General features: G+C 37.7%; 1 protein-coding gene across 1 annotated transcript in view; it reads right to left on the bottom strand.

Moving 5' to 3' along the window:
• The window catches only part of TSBP1 (testis expressed basic protein 1), a 67,119-nt gene that overhangs the window by 8,791 nt on the left and 40,756 nt on the right, over nucleotides 1-17,572 (bottom strand). The window contains exon 29 of the mRNA XM_027524479.1: nucleotides 11,154-11,174. Within this exon, the coding sequence (XP_027380280.1) occupies nucleotides 11,154-11,174 (21 nt within the window). The remainder of the gene's footprint in view (nucleotides 1-11,153; nucleotides 11,175-17,572) is intronic.

Raw genomic sequence — 17,572 nt, 5'->3', positions numbered from 1 at the left:
GGGCACTTGGGTTATTTCCATATCTTGGCTATTGTGATTATGATGCAATAAACACTGGAATACATATATCTCATTGATATCCTGTCTCATTTGCTTTGGGTATATAGCAGAAGAGGCATTGCTGGATAATTTGGTAGATCCATTTTTAATTTTTTGAGGAATCTCTTTATTGTTTTCCATAGCGATTGAACTAATTTACATTCCCATCAACAGTACACAAGGTTTCCCTTCTCTCTGCATCCTTATTACACTTGTTATCTCACACTCTTGGGTATAGCCATTCTACCTGGTATGAGGTGATATGCCATTTGCTGAAGAGACTATCTTTTTCCCATTTGATGTGCTTGGCTTCCTTGTTGAATATTAATTGATTGTGTATGTGAAGGTTTAATTCTGAGCTATTTGGTTACATAAATTTATTTTTATGCCAGTACTATACTGTTTTAATTACTATAGTTTTGTAATATAGTTTGAGATCAGGAAATGTGAAATATCTAGTTTTGTTTTTTTCCCATCAGGATTTGAGTTCTTTGTGGTTCCATACAAATTTTAAGACTTTTTTTTTCTTCTATTTCTGTATTGAATATGAAGAATACCATTTTAATGGGGATTGTTTTGAAACCTATAGATGGCTTTGGGTATTGTGAACATTTTTAACAGTATTAATTCATCTGATCCACGAACATTGGGGATGGCTTTCCATTGTTTCTTCTTTGATTTCTTTTAGCAAAGTGTTAATAGTTTCTGTTGTACAGTGATTTCCCTTCCTTGGTTAAATTTGTTCCTAGATATTTTATTGGTTTTCATGTTACTGTGAATGGGAAAGTTGTCTTTATTACTTTTTTAGTTGTTTCATTATTAGTGTGTAGAAGTGCAAATGATTCCCAAATATTGATTTTGTATCGGAAAAGTGAAAGTGAAAGTGAAGTCGCTCAGTCATGTTTGACTCTTTGCGACCCCATGGACTGTAGCCTACTAGGCTGCTCTGTCCATGGGATTTTCCAGGCAAGAATAATGGAATGGGTTGCCATTTCCTTCTCCAGAGGATCTTCCCGACCCAGGGATTGAACCTGGGTCTCCCACATTGTAGGCAGATGCTTTACTGTCTGAACCACCAGGGGAGCCTTTGTGCCGGAAGCCTTACTGAAACTGTTGACTAGTTCCAAAAGTTTTTTGGTTGCATCTTTGATATTTTCTATATATAAAATCATACCAGCTATAAATAGTGACAGTTTTACTTCTTTCCTGATTTGGATTTCTTCTATTTCTTTTTGTCTTATCCTGTGATCTGTACTAAAAAGCCTCTTGATAAAAGTGAAAGAGGAGAGTGAAAAAGTTGGCTTAAAGCTCAACATTCAGAAAACTAAGATCATGGCATCTGGTCCCATCACTTCATGGGAAATAGATGGGGAAACAGTGGAAACAGTGTCAGACTTTATTTTGGGGGGCTGCAAAATCACTGCAGATGGTGATTTCAGCCATGAAATTAAGATGCTTACTCCTTGGAAGGAAAGTTATGACCAACCTAGATAGCATATTAAAAAGCAGAGATATTACTTTGCCAACAAAGGTCCATCTAGTCAAGGCTATGGTTTTTCCAGTGGTCATGTATGGATGTAAGAGTTGGACTGTGAAGAAAGCTGAGTGCCGAAGAATTGATGCTTTTGAACTGTGGTGCTGGAGAAGACTCTTGAGAGTCCCTTGGACTGCAAGGAGATCCAACCAGTCCATTCTAAAGGAGACCAGTCTTGGGTGTTCATTGGAAAGACTGATGCTGAGGCTGAAACTCCAATACTTTGGCCACCTCATGTGAAGAGTTGACTCATTGGAAAAGACCCTGATGCTAAGAGGGATTGAGGACAGAAGGAGAAGGGGACAACAGAGGATGAGATGGCTGGATGGCATCACCGACTCGATGCACATGAGTTTGGGTGAACTCCATGAGTTGGTGATGGACAGGAAGGCCTGGCGTGCTGGGATTCATGGAGTTGCAAAGAGTCAGACAGGACTGAGCGACTGAACTGAACTGTACTGATGATCTGTCCCTGAGAGAGTTCCAACTGCACTTGAGAAGAATGTGTATTTTGTTGCTGTTGGATGGAATGTTCTATATATGTCTGTTAAGTTCATTTGGTCTAGCTTATAGTTCAATTCCAGCACTTCTCCATTGATTTTCTCTCTGGATGATCTATCTATTGCTGATAGTGGGATCTTGAAGTCTCCTGCTGTTATTGTATTGTTATCTCTTTCTCCCTTCAATATTATAACTGACAATATATTTAGGTGCGCCAATGTTGGGTGGATATATATTTACAATGGTTATATTTTCTTGATGTAGTGACCCTTTCCTTATTATGTAATGACTTTATTTGTCTCTTATTACTGTTTTTGGCTTAAAGTTTATTTTGTCTCAGGTAAGTATGTCCAAGCCAGGCTTTAACAGTACGTGAACTGTGAACTTCTAGATGTTCAAGCTGGATTTAGAAAAGGCAGAGGAACCAGAGATCAAATTGCCAACATCTGTTGGATCATCGAAAAAGCACGAGAGTTCCAGAAAAACATCTACTTCCTCTTTATCGAGTACGCCAAAGCCTTTGACTGTGTGGATCACAGTAAACTGTGTAAAATTCTTAAAGAAATGGGAATACCAGACCACCTGACCTGCCTACTGAGAAATCTGTATGCAGGTCAAGAAGCAACAGTTAGAACTGGACGTGGAATACAGACTGGTTCCAAATAGGGAAAGGAGTATGTCAAGACTGTATATTGTCATCCTGCTTATTTAGCTTATATGCAGAGTACATCATGAGAAATGCTGAACTGGATGAAGCACAACCTGGAATAAAGATTGCTGGGAGAAATATCAAAAACCTCAGATATGCAGATGCCACCACCCTTATGACAGAAAGCGAAGAAGAACTAAAGAGCCTCTTGATGAAAGTGAGAGAGGAGAGTGAAAAAGTTGGCATAAAACTCAACATTCAGAAAACTAAGATGATGGCATCTGGTCCCATCACTTCATGGGAAATAGGTGGGGAAACAGTGGGAACAGTGGCAGACTTTATTTCTTTGGGCTCCAAAATCACTGCAGATGGTGATTGCAGCCATGAAATTAAAAGACGCTTACTCCTTGGAAGGAAAGTTATGACCAACCTAGATAGCATATTAAAAAGCAGAGATATTACTTTGCCAACAAAGTCTGTCTAGTCAAGGCTATGGTTTTTCCAGTAGTCATGTATAGATGTGAGAATTGGACTATAAAGAAAGCTGCTGCTGTGGCTAAGTCACTTCAGACTCTGTGGGACCCCATAGATGGCAGCCCACCAGGTTGCCCCATCCCTGAGATTCTCCAGGCAAGAACACTGGAGTGGGCTGTCATTTCTTTCTCCAATGCATGAAGTGAAAAGTGAAAGTGAAGTTGCTCAGTCGTGTCCAACTCTTATCGACCCCAAGGACTGCATCCTACCAGGCTCCTCCGTCCACGGGATTTTCCAGGCAAGAATACTGGAGTGGGTTGCCATTTCCGTCTCCAAAGAAAGCTGAGTACTGAAGAATTAATGCTTTTGAACTGTGGTGTTGCAGAAGACCACAGTTGAGAGTCCTTTGTACTGCAAGGAGATCCAACCAGTCCATCCTAAAGGAAATCAGTTCTGAGTATTCATTGGAAGGCCTGATGTTGAAGCTGAACCTCCAATACTGGAGAGATTGAAGGTGGGAGAAGAAGGGGATGACAGAGGATGAGATAGTTGGATGGCATCACTGACTCAATGGACATGAGTTTGAGTAAACTCTGGGAGTTGGTTATGAACAGGGAAGCCTGGTGGGCTGCAGTCCATGGGGTCACAAAGAGTTGGACATGACTGAGCTACTGAACTGGACTGAACTGACTGAACTGAAGTATATCTACCTCTGCTTTGTTTTTATTTCCACTTACATGAAGTATATTATTCTGTCCCTTCACTTCACACATGCCTCTGTGTATTTAGAGCTGAAATAATTCTCCTATGGGCAGAATATGGTTGGATCTTGTTTTTGAATCTGTTTAATGTTTACGTCGGAGAAGGCAATGGCAACCCACTCCAGTAATTTTGCCTGGAAAATCCCATGGATGGAGGAGCCTGGTGGGCTGCAGTCCATGGGGTCCCTGAGTCGGGCACGACTGAGCAACTTCACTTTCACTTTTCAATTTCATGGATTGGAGAAGGAAATGGCAACCTACTCCAGTATTCTTGCCTGGAGAATCCCAGGGACGGGGGAGCCTGGTGGGCTGCCATCTGTGGGGTCACACAGGGTTGGACGCGATTGAAGCGATTTAGTAGTAGCAGCAGCAGTGGCATTTATGTACCTTTTGATTGGTGAATTTAGTTGATTATTATATGATCTGTAAGTTTGTCCTACTGCTTTATTGTTTGTCTTCTTATTTGAGGGATATTTTCATTGTTTTTTTTTCCCCTACTGTTTCTGCCTTATCTTTGTAAGTTGGTGGTTTTCCATGGTGATGTACTCAGTTTCCTCTTTAAATTTTTTTTGTGAATCTACTCTAAATTTTTGCTTTGTAGGTTGAATGAGGATTACATAAAACATCTCATAGATACAGGAGTCCATTTTTATGCCAACAGCAACTTATTTTCATTTGTTTAAAAGGTTCTGTCCTTTGACTCTTCCATGTATATATACTTTTTTTTGCAAATCTTTTTAATGTCTGGCTAAAGAGAATATGGCTGAATTCTCATATCTGCTTCTGCATTCAATTGTTTAATAGGCTGTTTCAACTGAATTATATGAAGAAGATCTGACCTTGCATATCAAATATTAACTTTGAATCCCTTTTAATATTTTTCATGTCACAGCTTATATTTTTTATGCTATGAATTTGTCAACGAATGTCTGTGGGGTCACACAGAATCGGACACGACTGGTGACTTAGCAGTAGCAGTATCAGTATAGCTATAGTTATTTTTAATGCTCTTTTCCTTTAACTTTTATACTATAGCTAAGTAGTTAACACATCATTCAAATACAGAGTTATACTTTTCTAATTCTGTTAAATTTTCACCTTTACAGGAGAATTGTGTACTGTCACATATTTTTATGTAGCTGATAAGTATTTTTTCATTTTAGCCTGAAGAATTAGATTAGATTTTCTTGCAAGGCAGGTCTTGTCATGGCGAACTCCTTCAGCTTTTGGTTTTTTGAGAAAGCCTTTATTTATTCATTTCTGAAAGATAAGTTTGCTGGATAAAGTATTATTGGTTGATAACTTTTATCTTTCAGCACTCTGAATATGTTATTTCACTCTCTTGTGGCCTGTAAAGTTTTTGCTAAGAAATCCCCTGATAGTTCACTGGGGGTAATTTGTAGGTTACTTTTTTTTCTTGTCTGCTTTTAAGATTCTTTGTCAGTGATTTTTGGCAGCGTGATTATAATGTGTCTTGGAGAGGCCTTTTAGCATTGAGATAATAAGGTATTCTACTAGCTTCATGGATGCCTATGTCTAAGTCCTTCACCAGGTTTGGAAAGTTCTCAGCTATTTTTTAAAAATAAACTCCCTGCTTACTTTTCCCTCTCTTCTCCTTATGTTACACCAATTATTCTTCTGTTTGCTTTTTCAGATTGAATCTGATAGCTCTTATAGGGTCTCTTCACTTAAAAAAATCTAAGTTCTCTATCTTCTTGTAACTGAATTATTTCTGTATCCATGTCCTCTAAGTCATCTGCTCCATCTTCCATTTGGTCTGCCTTGTTACCTGTGCTCTCTATTGCATTTTTCATGATGTTTTTTGGTATACCTAACTTTACAAAGTGAAAAGAGAGCATGGAATTGACACAATATCTGGAAAAAAATATGTTTACACTGAGGAAAGTGAGTAGCTATATTCTAGAGAAGGGGTTAGCAAAGTACAGCCAATGGAATAAATCTATCCAGCCTGCCACATATATGCATACATCCTGCGAGATAAAGATGGAGCTTACATTTAAAAAATGGTTGAAAAAATAATAATATTTTGTAAGGTGTGAAAATTATATGACATTCAAATTTCAATGTCTACAAATAATGTTTTATTGGGACACATCCATGCTGTTTCTTTTACATATTATTTCTTTTGTGCTACAACAGCAGAGTTGAGTAGTTGTGACAGAGACCTTATGGCTTACAAAACTTAAAATATTTATTATCTGTCCTCTACAGAGAAGTTTACTGACCTGTGCCCTAGAGGAAACTAAAATACTAGAAATAGATTAGCAATTTTACTAGTAAGTACTTGAGCTATTCCTGAAAATCAGAACAAGAAGATATGTTAATTTTTGGATCAGAAACACAATTGTTCCCTAATTCTTTCTTCTATGGTACCATCATGGAGAAGGCAATGGCACCCCACTCCAGTACTCTTGCCTGGAAAATCCCATGGATGGAGGAGCCTGGTAGGCTGCAGTCCATGGGGTCGCTAAGAGTCGGGCACGACTGAGCGACTTCACTTTCACTTTTCACTTTCATGCATTGGAGAAGGAAATGGCAACCCACTCCAGTGTTCTTGCCTGGAGAATCCCAGGGACAGGGAGCCGGGTGGGCTGCCGTGTATGAGATCGCACAGAGTTGGATACGACTGAAGCGACTTAGCAGCAGTAGCAGCAGCATGGTATCATCAAGATATCTAGTAGGATAGAGTGCTATAGTAGGACAGCAGATTCCTCAATGTGTTGTAAGAATCTCATACTTCCTGCTACCTTAATGACTCACTGTGACTCAAGTTACTGTCATCCCCCTAACTGATCTTACTGCTTTCACCCCTGTCTGCCAGTCAACTTTCCAATATAGTAGCTACAGGTATCCTTTTAAAGTTTCAGTCAGATTGGATCACTCTAGTTAAGATCTACTAACGATTCCTCATCTTGTTTAAGCCAAACTCATTACAGTGCCTTTCCAAGGAAGGCCTTAGAACATCTATCCCCTCATAGCTCTCTGATAGCTTCTCTTTATCTCTTTATGCTCCAGCTGCATGTGATTTCTTGTTTTTCTTCAAAGAGTTCAGAAATGTTTCTATCACAGAGTGGTTTGCTCATTGTCCTCTCTGCCTGAGATACTACCCTTTAGATATCTGCCTGGCTAATTCTCTCACCTCTTTCATGCTCTATTTCGTAGTTCTATCAGTTGCTGAGAATGAGGTTTTGAATTTCCCAGCTGTAATTGTGAGTTTTATTGTTTCTCTTCTCATTCCTATTAGTTTTCTTTTCTGTATTTTTTAAAGCTCTGTTTGGTACATACATATTTGGGATTTCTATGTCTTCTTGGTGTTTTGATTTTTTTCTTATCTTAATGTCATGTCCTTCATTGTTTCTGGTAAGTTTTGCTTTGAGGTCTACTTTTTGTGATATTAATTTACCCACTCCTGCTTTAAAAATTGATACTTTCATAGTATAGATTTTATATTCTTTTACTTTTCTTATAATTTCATAGTTGGATCATTAAAAATATACTACGCTAATTTTTAGTAAGCATTTTTAAGAGCAGTTTTAAGTTCACAGCAATTTTAAGAAGAAAATATGATTTCCCATATTCCTTCTACTGCTACAGATGCACAGCCTTCTGCATTATCAATATCCCCCACCAGAGTGGTACATTTGTTAAACTGACAAACATAGATTGACATATCATACTCATCCAAAGTCTGTAGTTTACATTATGATTCACTTTTTTTAAAATCTTTGTCTGATTTATTTCACTTAGCATAATAGCCTCTAGATCCATCCATGTCACAAATGGCAATATTTCATTTTTATGGCTGAGTAGGATTTCAGCCATGAAATTAAAAGACGCTTATTCCTTGGAAGGAAAGTTATGACCGACCTAGATAGCATATTGAAAAGCAGAGACATTACTTTGCCCACAAAGGTCCGCCTAGTCAAAGCTATGGTTTTTCCAGTAGTCATGTGGATGTGAGAGTTGGACTATAAAGAAAGCTGAGCACTGAAGAATTGCTGCTTTTGAACTGTGGTGTTGGAGAAGACTCTTGAGAGTCCCTTGGACTGCAAAGAGATCCAGCCAGTCCATCCTAAAGGAGATCAGTCCTGGGTGTTCATTGGAAGGACTGATGTTGAAGCTGAACCTCCAGTACTTTGGCCACCTCATGTGAAGAACTGACTCATTTGAAAATACCCTGATGCTGGGAAAGACTGAGGGCAGGAGGGGAAGGGGACGACAGAGGATGAGATGGTTGGATGGCATCACCCACTCAATGGACATGAATTTGAGTAAACTCTGGGAGTTGGTGATGGACAGGGAGGCCTGGTATGCTGCAGTCCATTGGGCTGCAAAGAGCTGGACACGATTGAGCAACTGAATTGAACTGTACTGAATATTCCATTATATATATATATGTATATATATCTTAAAAATAATTTATTTTAATTGGAGGCTAATTATATTACAATATTGTAGTGGTTTTTACCATACATTGACATGAATCAGCCATGGGTGTACATATGTCCCCCATCCTGAGCCCCCCTCCCACGTCCCTCCCCATACCATCCCTCAGGGTCGTCCCAATGCACCAGCTTTGAGTGTCCTGTTTCATGCGTATGATTCACTTTTGGTGTGATATATTCTATGGGTTTGGGGAAATGTTCAGTGACATATATAGCATTATATTATCATACATAGTATTTCATTGCACTCAAAATTATCGTGCTCCACCTATTCATGTTTCCTTACATCTTTCCCTACTCCACACCTCACCCCTGGCAATGACTGTCTCCATAATTTTGTCTTTCAAGAATGTCATATAGTTGGGATCATACAGTATATGATCAAACAGTATACTTCCCTTGTGGCTCAGATGGTAAAAGCCTCTGCCTGCAATGCGGGAGACCTGGGTTCGATCCCTGGGGTTGGGAGGATCCCCTGGAGAAGGAAATGGCAACCCACTCCAGTATTCTTGCCTGGAAAATCCCATGGACAGAGGAGCCTGGCAGGTTATACAGGTCATGGAGTTGCAAAGAGTTGGACACGACTGAGTGACTTCACTTCACTATACAGTATATAGCTTTTTCAGATTGGCTTCTTTTATTTAGTAATATGCATTTAAGTTTCCTGTCTTTTCATGATTTTTAGCTCATTTCTTTTTAGTGTTGAATGATATACCATTGCCTGGATGTACCACAGTTTGAAGAACATCTTGTTTGCTTCCAAGTTTTGATGATTACAGTTGAAGCTGCTGTGAAAATCTGTGTGCAGGTTTTAGTGTAGACATACATTTTGAATCCCCTGAGTATATACCAAGGAGCATGACTGACAAATTGTATGTTAAGAGTATGTTTAGACTTATAAGAAACAGCCAAATTGTCTTCCAAAATGGCTATACCATTTTGCATTTCCTTCAGCAAAGTCGCTTCATATCCCTGTCAGCATTTGGTATTGTCAGTATTCTGATTTTTGACCATTCTAAATAGGTATGCAGTGGTATCTAATTTTTAATTCGTATTCCTTGATGACATATGATGTTGAACATCTTTTTAAATGTTTATTTTCCATCCATATATCTTCTTTGGTGAGGTATCTGTTAAGGTCTTTAGCTCATTTTTTAACTGGTTTTCTTATTATTGAATTTTAAGAGTTCTTTGTATGTTTTAGATTACAGTGTCTTTGCAAACATGTTTTGTCAGTCCATGGCATATTTTCTAATTCTCTTGATAGTGCCTTTGCAGAGGAGAAAACTTTAAAGAAGTCAGCTTATCAATTATTTCTCTTATAAATTCTGCTCTTAGTTTTGTATCTAGAAAGTTATTACCATTCCCAACATCATCTAGATTTACTCCTATGCTATCTCCAAGGAGTGTTAAAATTTTGGGTTTTATATTTAGGGATGTGATCCATTTTGAGTTAAGTAAGATCTGGGTCAAGGTTCAGTTTTTGCAAGTGTATGTGCAGGTATTGCAACACCATTTGTTGAAGTTTATCTTTGCTCCAGCATACTGCCTTTGGTCCCTTGTCAAAGATTAGTTGACTCTGTATATGCAAGTAGGGCTATTTCTGGGCTGTCTATTCTGTTCTACTGATCTGTTTTTTTTTTTTTTTTTGTCACCAATACTACACTGTCTGGATTACTATAGCTTTATATATAAGTCTTTAAGTTGGATAATGTCGATCCTCCAATTTTGTTCTTCTCTTTCAATATATTGTATTGGCTATTCTGTCTTTTGCTACTTCATATACACTTTTGAATCAGTTTTTCAGCATTTACAAAATATCTTCCTAGTATTTTGATTGAAACTGCATTGAATCTATAGATTACTTTGAGAAGAACCGACATCTTGGTTATATTGAATTGTTCTGGTTATGAACATGGACTATCTTTCCGTTTACTTAGTTATTTGATTTCATTCATCAGAGTTTTGTCATTTTTGTTTTTCAGTTGATCCATTCAGACCAACTCTTTTTGGAAAATGGAGACGTATTCATTTTTTAAAAGTTTGCCTGAGTATTACATAAGTTCCTATTCTGTTCTTTAAGGAGGGAGCATCAGAAAAGGCTTGTAGAACAGTGCTCCTAATGTTTAGTCTCTGAGCAGCAGTGGTGGTTCAGGTTTAGAGATGAAGGAGGGGACAAAGATCAACTTTTCTTTCTATATTCAACTTATTTTTCATTTGTTTTTCTTTGTTTACATCTGTGCATCTGTCCTTCCTTATACTCTCAGCTTACTCATATTTTCTAATTTTATTTTTCCACCTTTCATCTTTTGGAATTTTGTTTTGTGACCCTATATTTCAGATTAAAATATAAATTTGTTATTATGTTATATCCATGGTCTTTCTGGTGATCTGATTTCAGAGTGTTTTGCCAGCATTGTTTCCCTTTGTTTCTATTCTGTAACTTAATTCTCTAACCAAAGGAACATTTTTTTTTCTTTATCCTTGACATATGGTTTCCTATTTCTGTAGGCCTTTAATTTACAGCCTTCCTCCCTAAAAACTCCCAAACCCAACAACCCCCCAAACTATTTATAACCTAAAATAATACTAAAAAGTGTGGAAGAAAAGTGGTGGAAAATAGTCCCTCAGGGTTCAGACTGGTCAGATGTTAAAAGTATCAGGGCAAATAAAGGAACACAGGTATTACAGATGACCAGAAGAAACTGAGAAAGACGATTAGAACTTACCAGCTGCCACTGGACCAATTACTAAAACAGAAAAATAAAAAAATTATTATTTAAAAAATTATGTACTTGGTTCCCATTGAAAACCCCACTAGGAACATCAGAAAAGGGACTTTGGGGAAACAGTATGTCTTATATCAATATTATATTCTGTATTAATTCAATCTTAACTACACTTGAATAACCTAAATATCAAGATCATTTTTTTTGTTGTTGTTATTGTCCAGTTGCCAAGTCATGTCTGACTCTGCGACCCCATGTCAAACTCATGTCCATTGAGTTGGTGATGCCATCCAACCATCTCATCGTCTGTTGTCCCATTCTCCTCCTGAACTCAGTCTTGCCCAGCATCAGGGTCTTTTCCAACAAGTAGGCTTTTCACATCAGTGGCCAAAGTATTGGAGTTTTAACTTTAGTATCAGTCCTTCCAGTAAATATTCCAGGTTGATTTCCTTTAGGAAGGCCTGTTTAATGGGTTATATGAGTGAAATTCACTTTTCTGATGAAAAATTTTTGTTTCTAAGATTCTTAACTAGGGCAAGAGTCACAACATTTTAGGAGAATGATCATCAGTTCAAGATTACTATTTTAAGTTTCTCTTCTTTTTTTCTGTCTTTCAATATTCTCTCTCCATTTCAAACCTCTAACCACCATGTCAGCTCTCATATTCCTTTTGCAGTAGAGAACATTTTTTATAATTGTCAATTTAAAAATTTTTGTCATAATTTTTCAATTTTTTTCTTTCTGATAACCTCTGGGTTTTAACCAGAAAATTTAAATATGGTTTAATAAGTAGCATGTGTAAAACATGTAACCATTTAAGATTAGAGTTTTTACTTGCACATTTTCCAAGGGTATCAGTTCAGTTCAGTTAAGTCATTTCAGTCGCTCAGTTGTGTCTGACTCTTTGTGACCCCATGAATCGCACGCCAGGCCTCCCTGTCCATCACCAACTCCTGGAGTTCACCCAAACTCATGTCCATCGAGTCGGTGATGCCATCCTGCCATCTCATCCTCTGTCATCCCCTTCTCCTCCTGCCCCCAACCCCTTCCAGCATCAGAGTCTTTTCCAATGAGTCAACTCTTCGCATGAGGTGGCCAAAGTATTGGAGTTTCAGCTTTAGCATCAGTCCTTCCAAAGAACACCCAGGACTGATCTCCTTTAGAATGGACTGGTTGGATCTCCTTGCAGTCCAAGGACTCTCAAGAGTCTTCTCCAACACCACAGTTCAAAAGCATCAATTCTTCAGCACTCAGCTTTCTTCACAGTCCAACTCTCACATCCATACATGACCACTGGAAAAACCATAGCTTTGACTAGGCGGGCCTCTAGGTTGGTCATAACTTTGCTTCTAAGGAATAAGCATCTTTTAATTTCCTGGCTGCAATCACCATCTGCAGTGATTTTGGAGCCCCCCAAAATAAAGTCTGACACTGTTTCCCCATCTATTTCCCATGAAGTGAGGGGACCAGATGCCATGATCTTCATTTTCTGAATGTTGAGCTTTAAGCCAACTTTTTCACTCTCCTCTTTTACTTTCATCAAGAGGCTTTTTAGTTCCTCTTCACTTTCTGCCATAAGGGTGGTGTCATCTGCATATCTGAGGTTATTGAGATTTCTCTCAGCAATCTTGATTCCAGCTTGTGCTTCTTCTAGACCAGTGTTTCTCATGATGTACTCTGCATAGAAGTTAAATAAGCAGGGTGACAATATACAGCCTTGACATACTCTTTTTCCTATTAGGAAGCAGTCTGTTGTTCCATGCCCGGTTCTAACTGTTGCTTCCTGACCTGCATACAGGTTTTTCAAGAGGCAGGTCAGGTGGTCTGGTATTCCCGTCTCTTTCAGAATTTTCCACAGTTTATTGTGATCCACACAGTCAAAGGCTTTGGCATAGTCAATAAAGCAGAAATAGATGTTTTTCTGGAACTCTCTTGCTTTTTCCATGATCCATCGGATGTTGGCAATTTGATCTCTGGTTCCTCTGCCTTTTCTAAAACCAGCTTGAACATCTGGAAGTGCATGGTTCACGTATTGCTGAAGCCTGGCTTGGAGAATTTTGAGTATTACTTTACTAGCATGTGAGATGAGTGGAATTGTGCGGTATAGAACAGGAAAAATTATAATGACAAATGAAAAGTCTCAGGAGCTTCAATTCCTGATCTTCTATAGGCCTAAGTCTTTCATATGTTTAGAGTGGGCAAATGGAGTTGAGTTAAGCTACTCTCTTTTCTTCTCGATTTTTATGAAAATTGAAACATTTATTTAAATTTTGCTCCTATTTTTTTTTCTACTTCAGAGTCTAATCTCATAATGTGTCTGTTCTGTTCTTCATTTTCCATTATTTAATTCTTCTAAGTCTGTCACTTTATTTATTTATTCCTTGTCTTATCTTGAAAATATTTGAGCAAAAACCATTGCTGCTGCTGCTGTTGCTAAGTCGCTTCAGTCGTGTCCGACTCTGTGCGACCCCAGAGACGACTGCCCACCAGGCTCCGCCATCCCTGGGATTCTCCAGGCAAGAACACTGGAGTGGGTTGCCATTTCCTTCTCCGATGCATGAAAGTGAAAAGTGAAAGTGAAGTCGTTCAGTCGTGTCTGACTCCTAGCAACCCCATGGACTGTAGCCCACCAGGCCCCTCCGTCCATGGGATTTTCCAGGCAAGAGTACTGGAATGGGGTGCCATTTTAGGACATTTCTTCTATTAAAAATAAGGCCACATTATGTCTGTTCTCTTTATTCTTTGCATGAATATATTTCTCAATATCAACCATTTTGGGAAATACAGAAAAATTTAAAAGCAAAGGAGATGGGGAAATATACTACTTAGATTTTGCATTAATAAAAGTGATTACAGCCAGTCAAAGCATGGGACTGGAACCCTGTAGGGGCCAAAGGACACTAGGATTGCTAACCAAACAATTGTTGATGGGTTTGGAAAAGAACTCTACTAACCTAACACAAAACTCAAGCTTCCAAAAATTCAATTACTAATCAATTTCTCTGTAGTGGAAGAGGAAAGAAATTCCTGAGACCACTTTCTCTTTTAAGAAGGAAGCTGCAATGAAACATCATAAATCAACCTCTCTCCTATTTTTGTCCAATAATTGAGGCTGAAGGACAAATGTGGAGGCATTAATATACCCACAACTTCATATAAATAGGAGAAAGCTGGGGGATGACATGCAGAAATTGTTATGGTAGAAGTTATTAATATCTAGATATTATTAATAGTTCACATTATTATAAAGTATTAAAATTTCATAATTATGGATAAGCATTATTTATGAATTATAAGCTAATAGTGACTGTAAAGACTTATTACACTAAGTTAAAGATTTGTTCTTTGCTCATAGGTCATTTAGAATAGAATTGAAATATAGTCATTAGATAGAATGACTGGCCTTGTATGTGGAGGGGGTATGAAAAGCTGCTGAAAAATAGGCAGCTGGTGAATTTATACCTAAAATCTCATCCAAGTCAAGGTCATGCTTCCACCTAGTGTATTGAACAGAGTTTGTATTAATGCTATTACTCTTGAAAGTAGTAAAAATGGCCAAACATTTTATCATTTGATAAGAATAGCCAGTTTCCTCACTACACTTAGAGGGCACTTAACTAACATCAACCAAGAGGAAGCTCTGTGTGACTGCCAAATAAACAGCTAAACTCCTAGAGGTACTTCAAAATCCTGTGTCAAAAACATAAAAATAGATCTCTCTCTGGGGTGTTACTTTGAAAGAATAATGTAATCTCTCTGACTAAAAGAGTTAGAGAGGCTATCATCCTCTAGTAACTGGAACATGAAATTTTAAAGTCTATTTTAGGAGGCATAGGTAAGAGGGTAAAGTATGTATCTATACACATTTCTTAGGAAATAGAGAAAAAAGAATTTCACATTCATTGGTAATTTTTGAAAAATTATTTCTTTTAAAAGTTCTCCACTGCAAAGTATGTTAAAGTGGACCTCGAGGATAGTAGGAGAAAGGTATCAGATGTTACCACATTCGAATGTAGCTCATAATTTTCCTGCCTCTCTCTTTTGGTGAAGAGATTTGACTTCCTCTCTCGTCTCTTCATCGTCAGATTTTCCTCACAGCTTGACTTGCATTGATGAAATGTTTAAACTGTCACCAGCATTTGTTTTTCCTTATTTTATTTTTTTTCTGTTAGTAGGGGTTTATGTTTTCCACTAATTATAAATAAATTAGTTGTTTCAGTAATGTGGAATAATGAGAATGAGAACATCAAATTTTCAAAGAAATGACTAAAGACAATACCAAATAAAGATAATATAAATTAAATTTTAAGAGATTAAATATTTACCAACAGCCACATGCCTGGTAAGTGTTTTAACTGAGATTTGATTGGTCTGTCTGATTCCTTTCTTAGACACTGAAATATTACGTTTCCTTTTTTTTTTTTTTAAACCAGTTAGCATCATGCAAATTGTTTTGTTCCATATTTAGAATGATTCCTTAGAGGATGTATATGGAAATGGAACTACGAGTTTAAAGGATACTCTATTCTTTATATTTTTTTTAATAAAAAATATAAATTTATTTATTTTAATTGGAGGTTAATTACTTTACAATATTGTATTGGTTTTGCCATACATCAACATGAATCTGCCACAGGTATACACGTGTTCCCCATTCCAAACCCCCCTCCTTCCACCCTCCCCATACAATCCCTCTGGGTCATCCCAGTGCACCAGCCTCAAGCATCCAGTATTGTGCATCGAAATTGGGCTGGGGATTCGTTTCATATATGATATTATACATGTTTCAATGCCATTCTCCCAAATCATTCCCCCCACCCCCACAGAGTCCAAAAGACTGTTCTATACATCTGTGTCTCTTTTGCTGTCTCACATACAGGGTTATCGTTACCATCTTTCTAATTCCATATATATGCGTTAGTATACTGTATTAGTGTTTTTCTTTCTGTATAATAGGCTCCAGTTTCATCCACCTCATTAGAACTGATTCAAATGTATTCTTTTTAATGGCTGAGTAGTACTCCATTGTGTATATGTACCACTGCTTTCTTATCCATTCATCTGCTGATGGACATCTAGGTTGCTTCCATGTCCTGGCTATTATAAACAGTGCTGCGATAAACATTGGGGTATATGTATGTCTTTCAATTCTGGTTTCCTCAGTGTGTATGCCCAGCAGTGGGATTGCTGGGTCATAAGGCACTTCTATTTCCAGTTTTTTTAAGGAATCTCCACACTGTTTTCCATAGTGGCTGTACTAGTTTGCATTCCCACCAACAGTTCCCTTTTTCCCATACCCTCTCCAGCATTTATTGCTTGTAGACTTTTGGATCGCAGCCATTTCTGATTGGTGTGAAATGGTACCTCATTGTGGTTTTGATCTGCAATTATCTGATAATGAGTGATGTTGAGCATCTTTTCATGTGTTTGTTAGCCATTTGTATGTCTTCTTTGAAGAAATGTCTGTTTAGTTCTTTGGCCCATTTTTTGATTGGGTCACTTTTTTTTCTGGAATTGAGCTGCAAGAGTTGCTTGTATATTTTTGAGATTAGTTGTTTGTCAGTTGCTGCGTTTGCTATTATTTTCTCCCATTCTGAAGGCTGTCTTTTCACCTTGCTTATAGTTTCCTTTGTTATACAGAAGCTTTTAAGTTTAATTAGGTCTCAATTGTTTATTTTTGCTTTTATTTCCAATATTCTGGGAGGTGGGTCATAGAGGATCCTGCTGTGATGTATGTCAGAGAGTGTTTTGCCTGTGTTCTCCTCTAGGAGTTTTATAGTTTCTGGTCTTATGTTTAGATCTTTAATCCATTTTGAGTTTATTTTGTGTATGGTGTTAGAAAGTGCTCTAGTTTCATTCTTTTACAAGTGGTTGACCAGTTTTGCCAGCACTACTTGTTAAAGAGATTGTCTTTTCTCCATTGTATATTCTTGCCTCCTTTGTCAAAGATAAGGTGTCCATAGGTGCGTGGATTTACCTCTAGGCTTTTTATTTTGTTCCATTGATCTATATTTCTGTCTTTGTGTCAGTACCATACTGTCTTGATGACTGTGGCTTTGTAGTAGAGCCTGAAGTCAGGCGGGTTGATTCCTCCAGTTCCATTCTTCTTTCTCAAGATTGCTTTGGCTATTTGAGTTTTTTTGTATTTCCATACAAATTGTGAAATTATTTGTTCTAGCTCTGTGAAGAAAACCGTTGGTAGCTTGATAGGGATTGCATTGAATCTATAGATTGCTTTGGGTAGTATACTCATTTTCATTATATTGATTCTTCCAATCAACGAACACGGTATATTTCTCCATCTATTAGTGTCCTCTTTGATGTCTTTCATCAGTGTTTTATAGTTTTCTATATATAGGTCTTCAGTTTCTTTAGGTAGATATATTCCTAAGTATTTTATTCTTTTGTTGTAATGGTGA

This window comes from Bos indicus x Bos taurus, chromosome 23 (assembly GCF_003369695.1).
Source record: "Bos indicus x Bos taurus breed Angus x Brahman F1 hybrid chromosome 23, Bos_hybrid_MaternalHap_v2.0, whole genome shotgun sequence".
Classification (NCBI taxonomy): Eukaryota; Metazoa; Chordata; class Mammalia; order Artiodactyla; family Bovidae; genus Bos; species Bos indicus x Bos taurus.
This window is presented reverse-complemented; position numbering and strand designations above follow the sequence as displayed.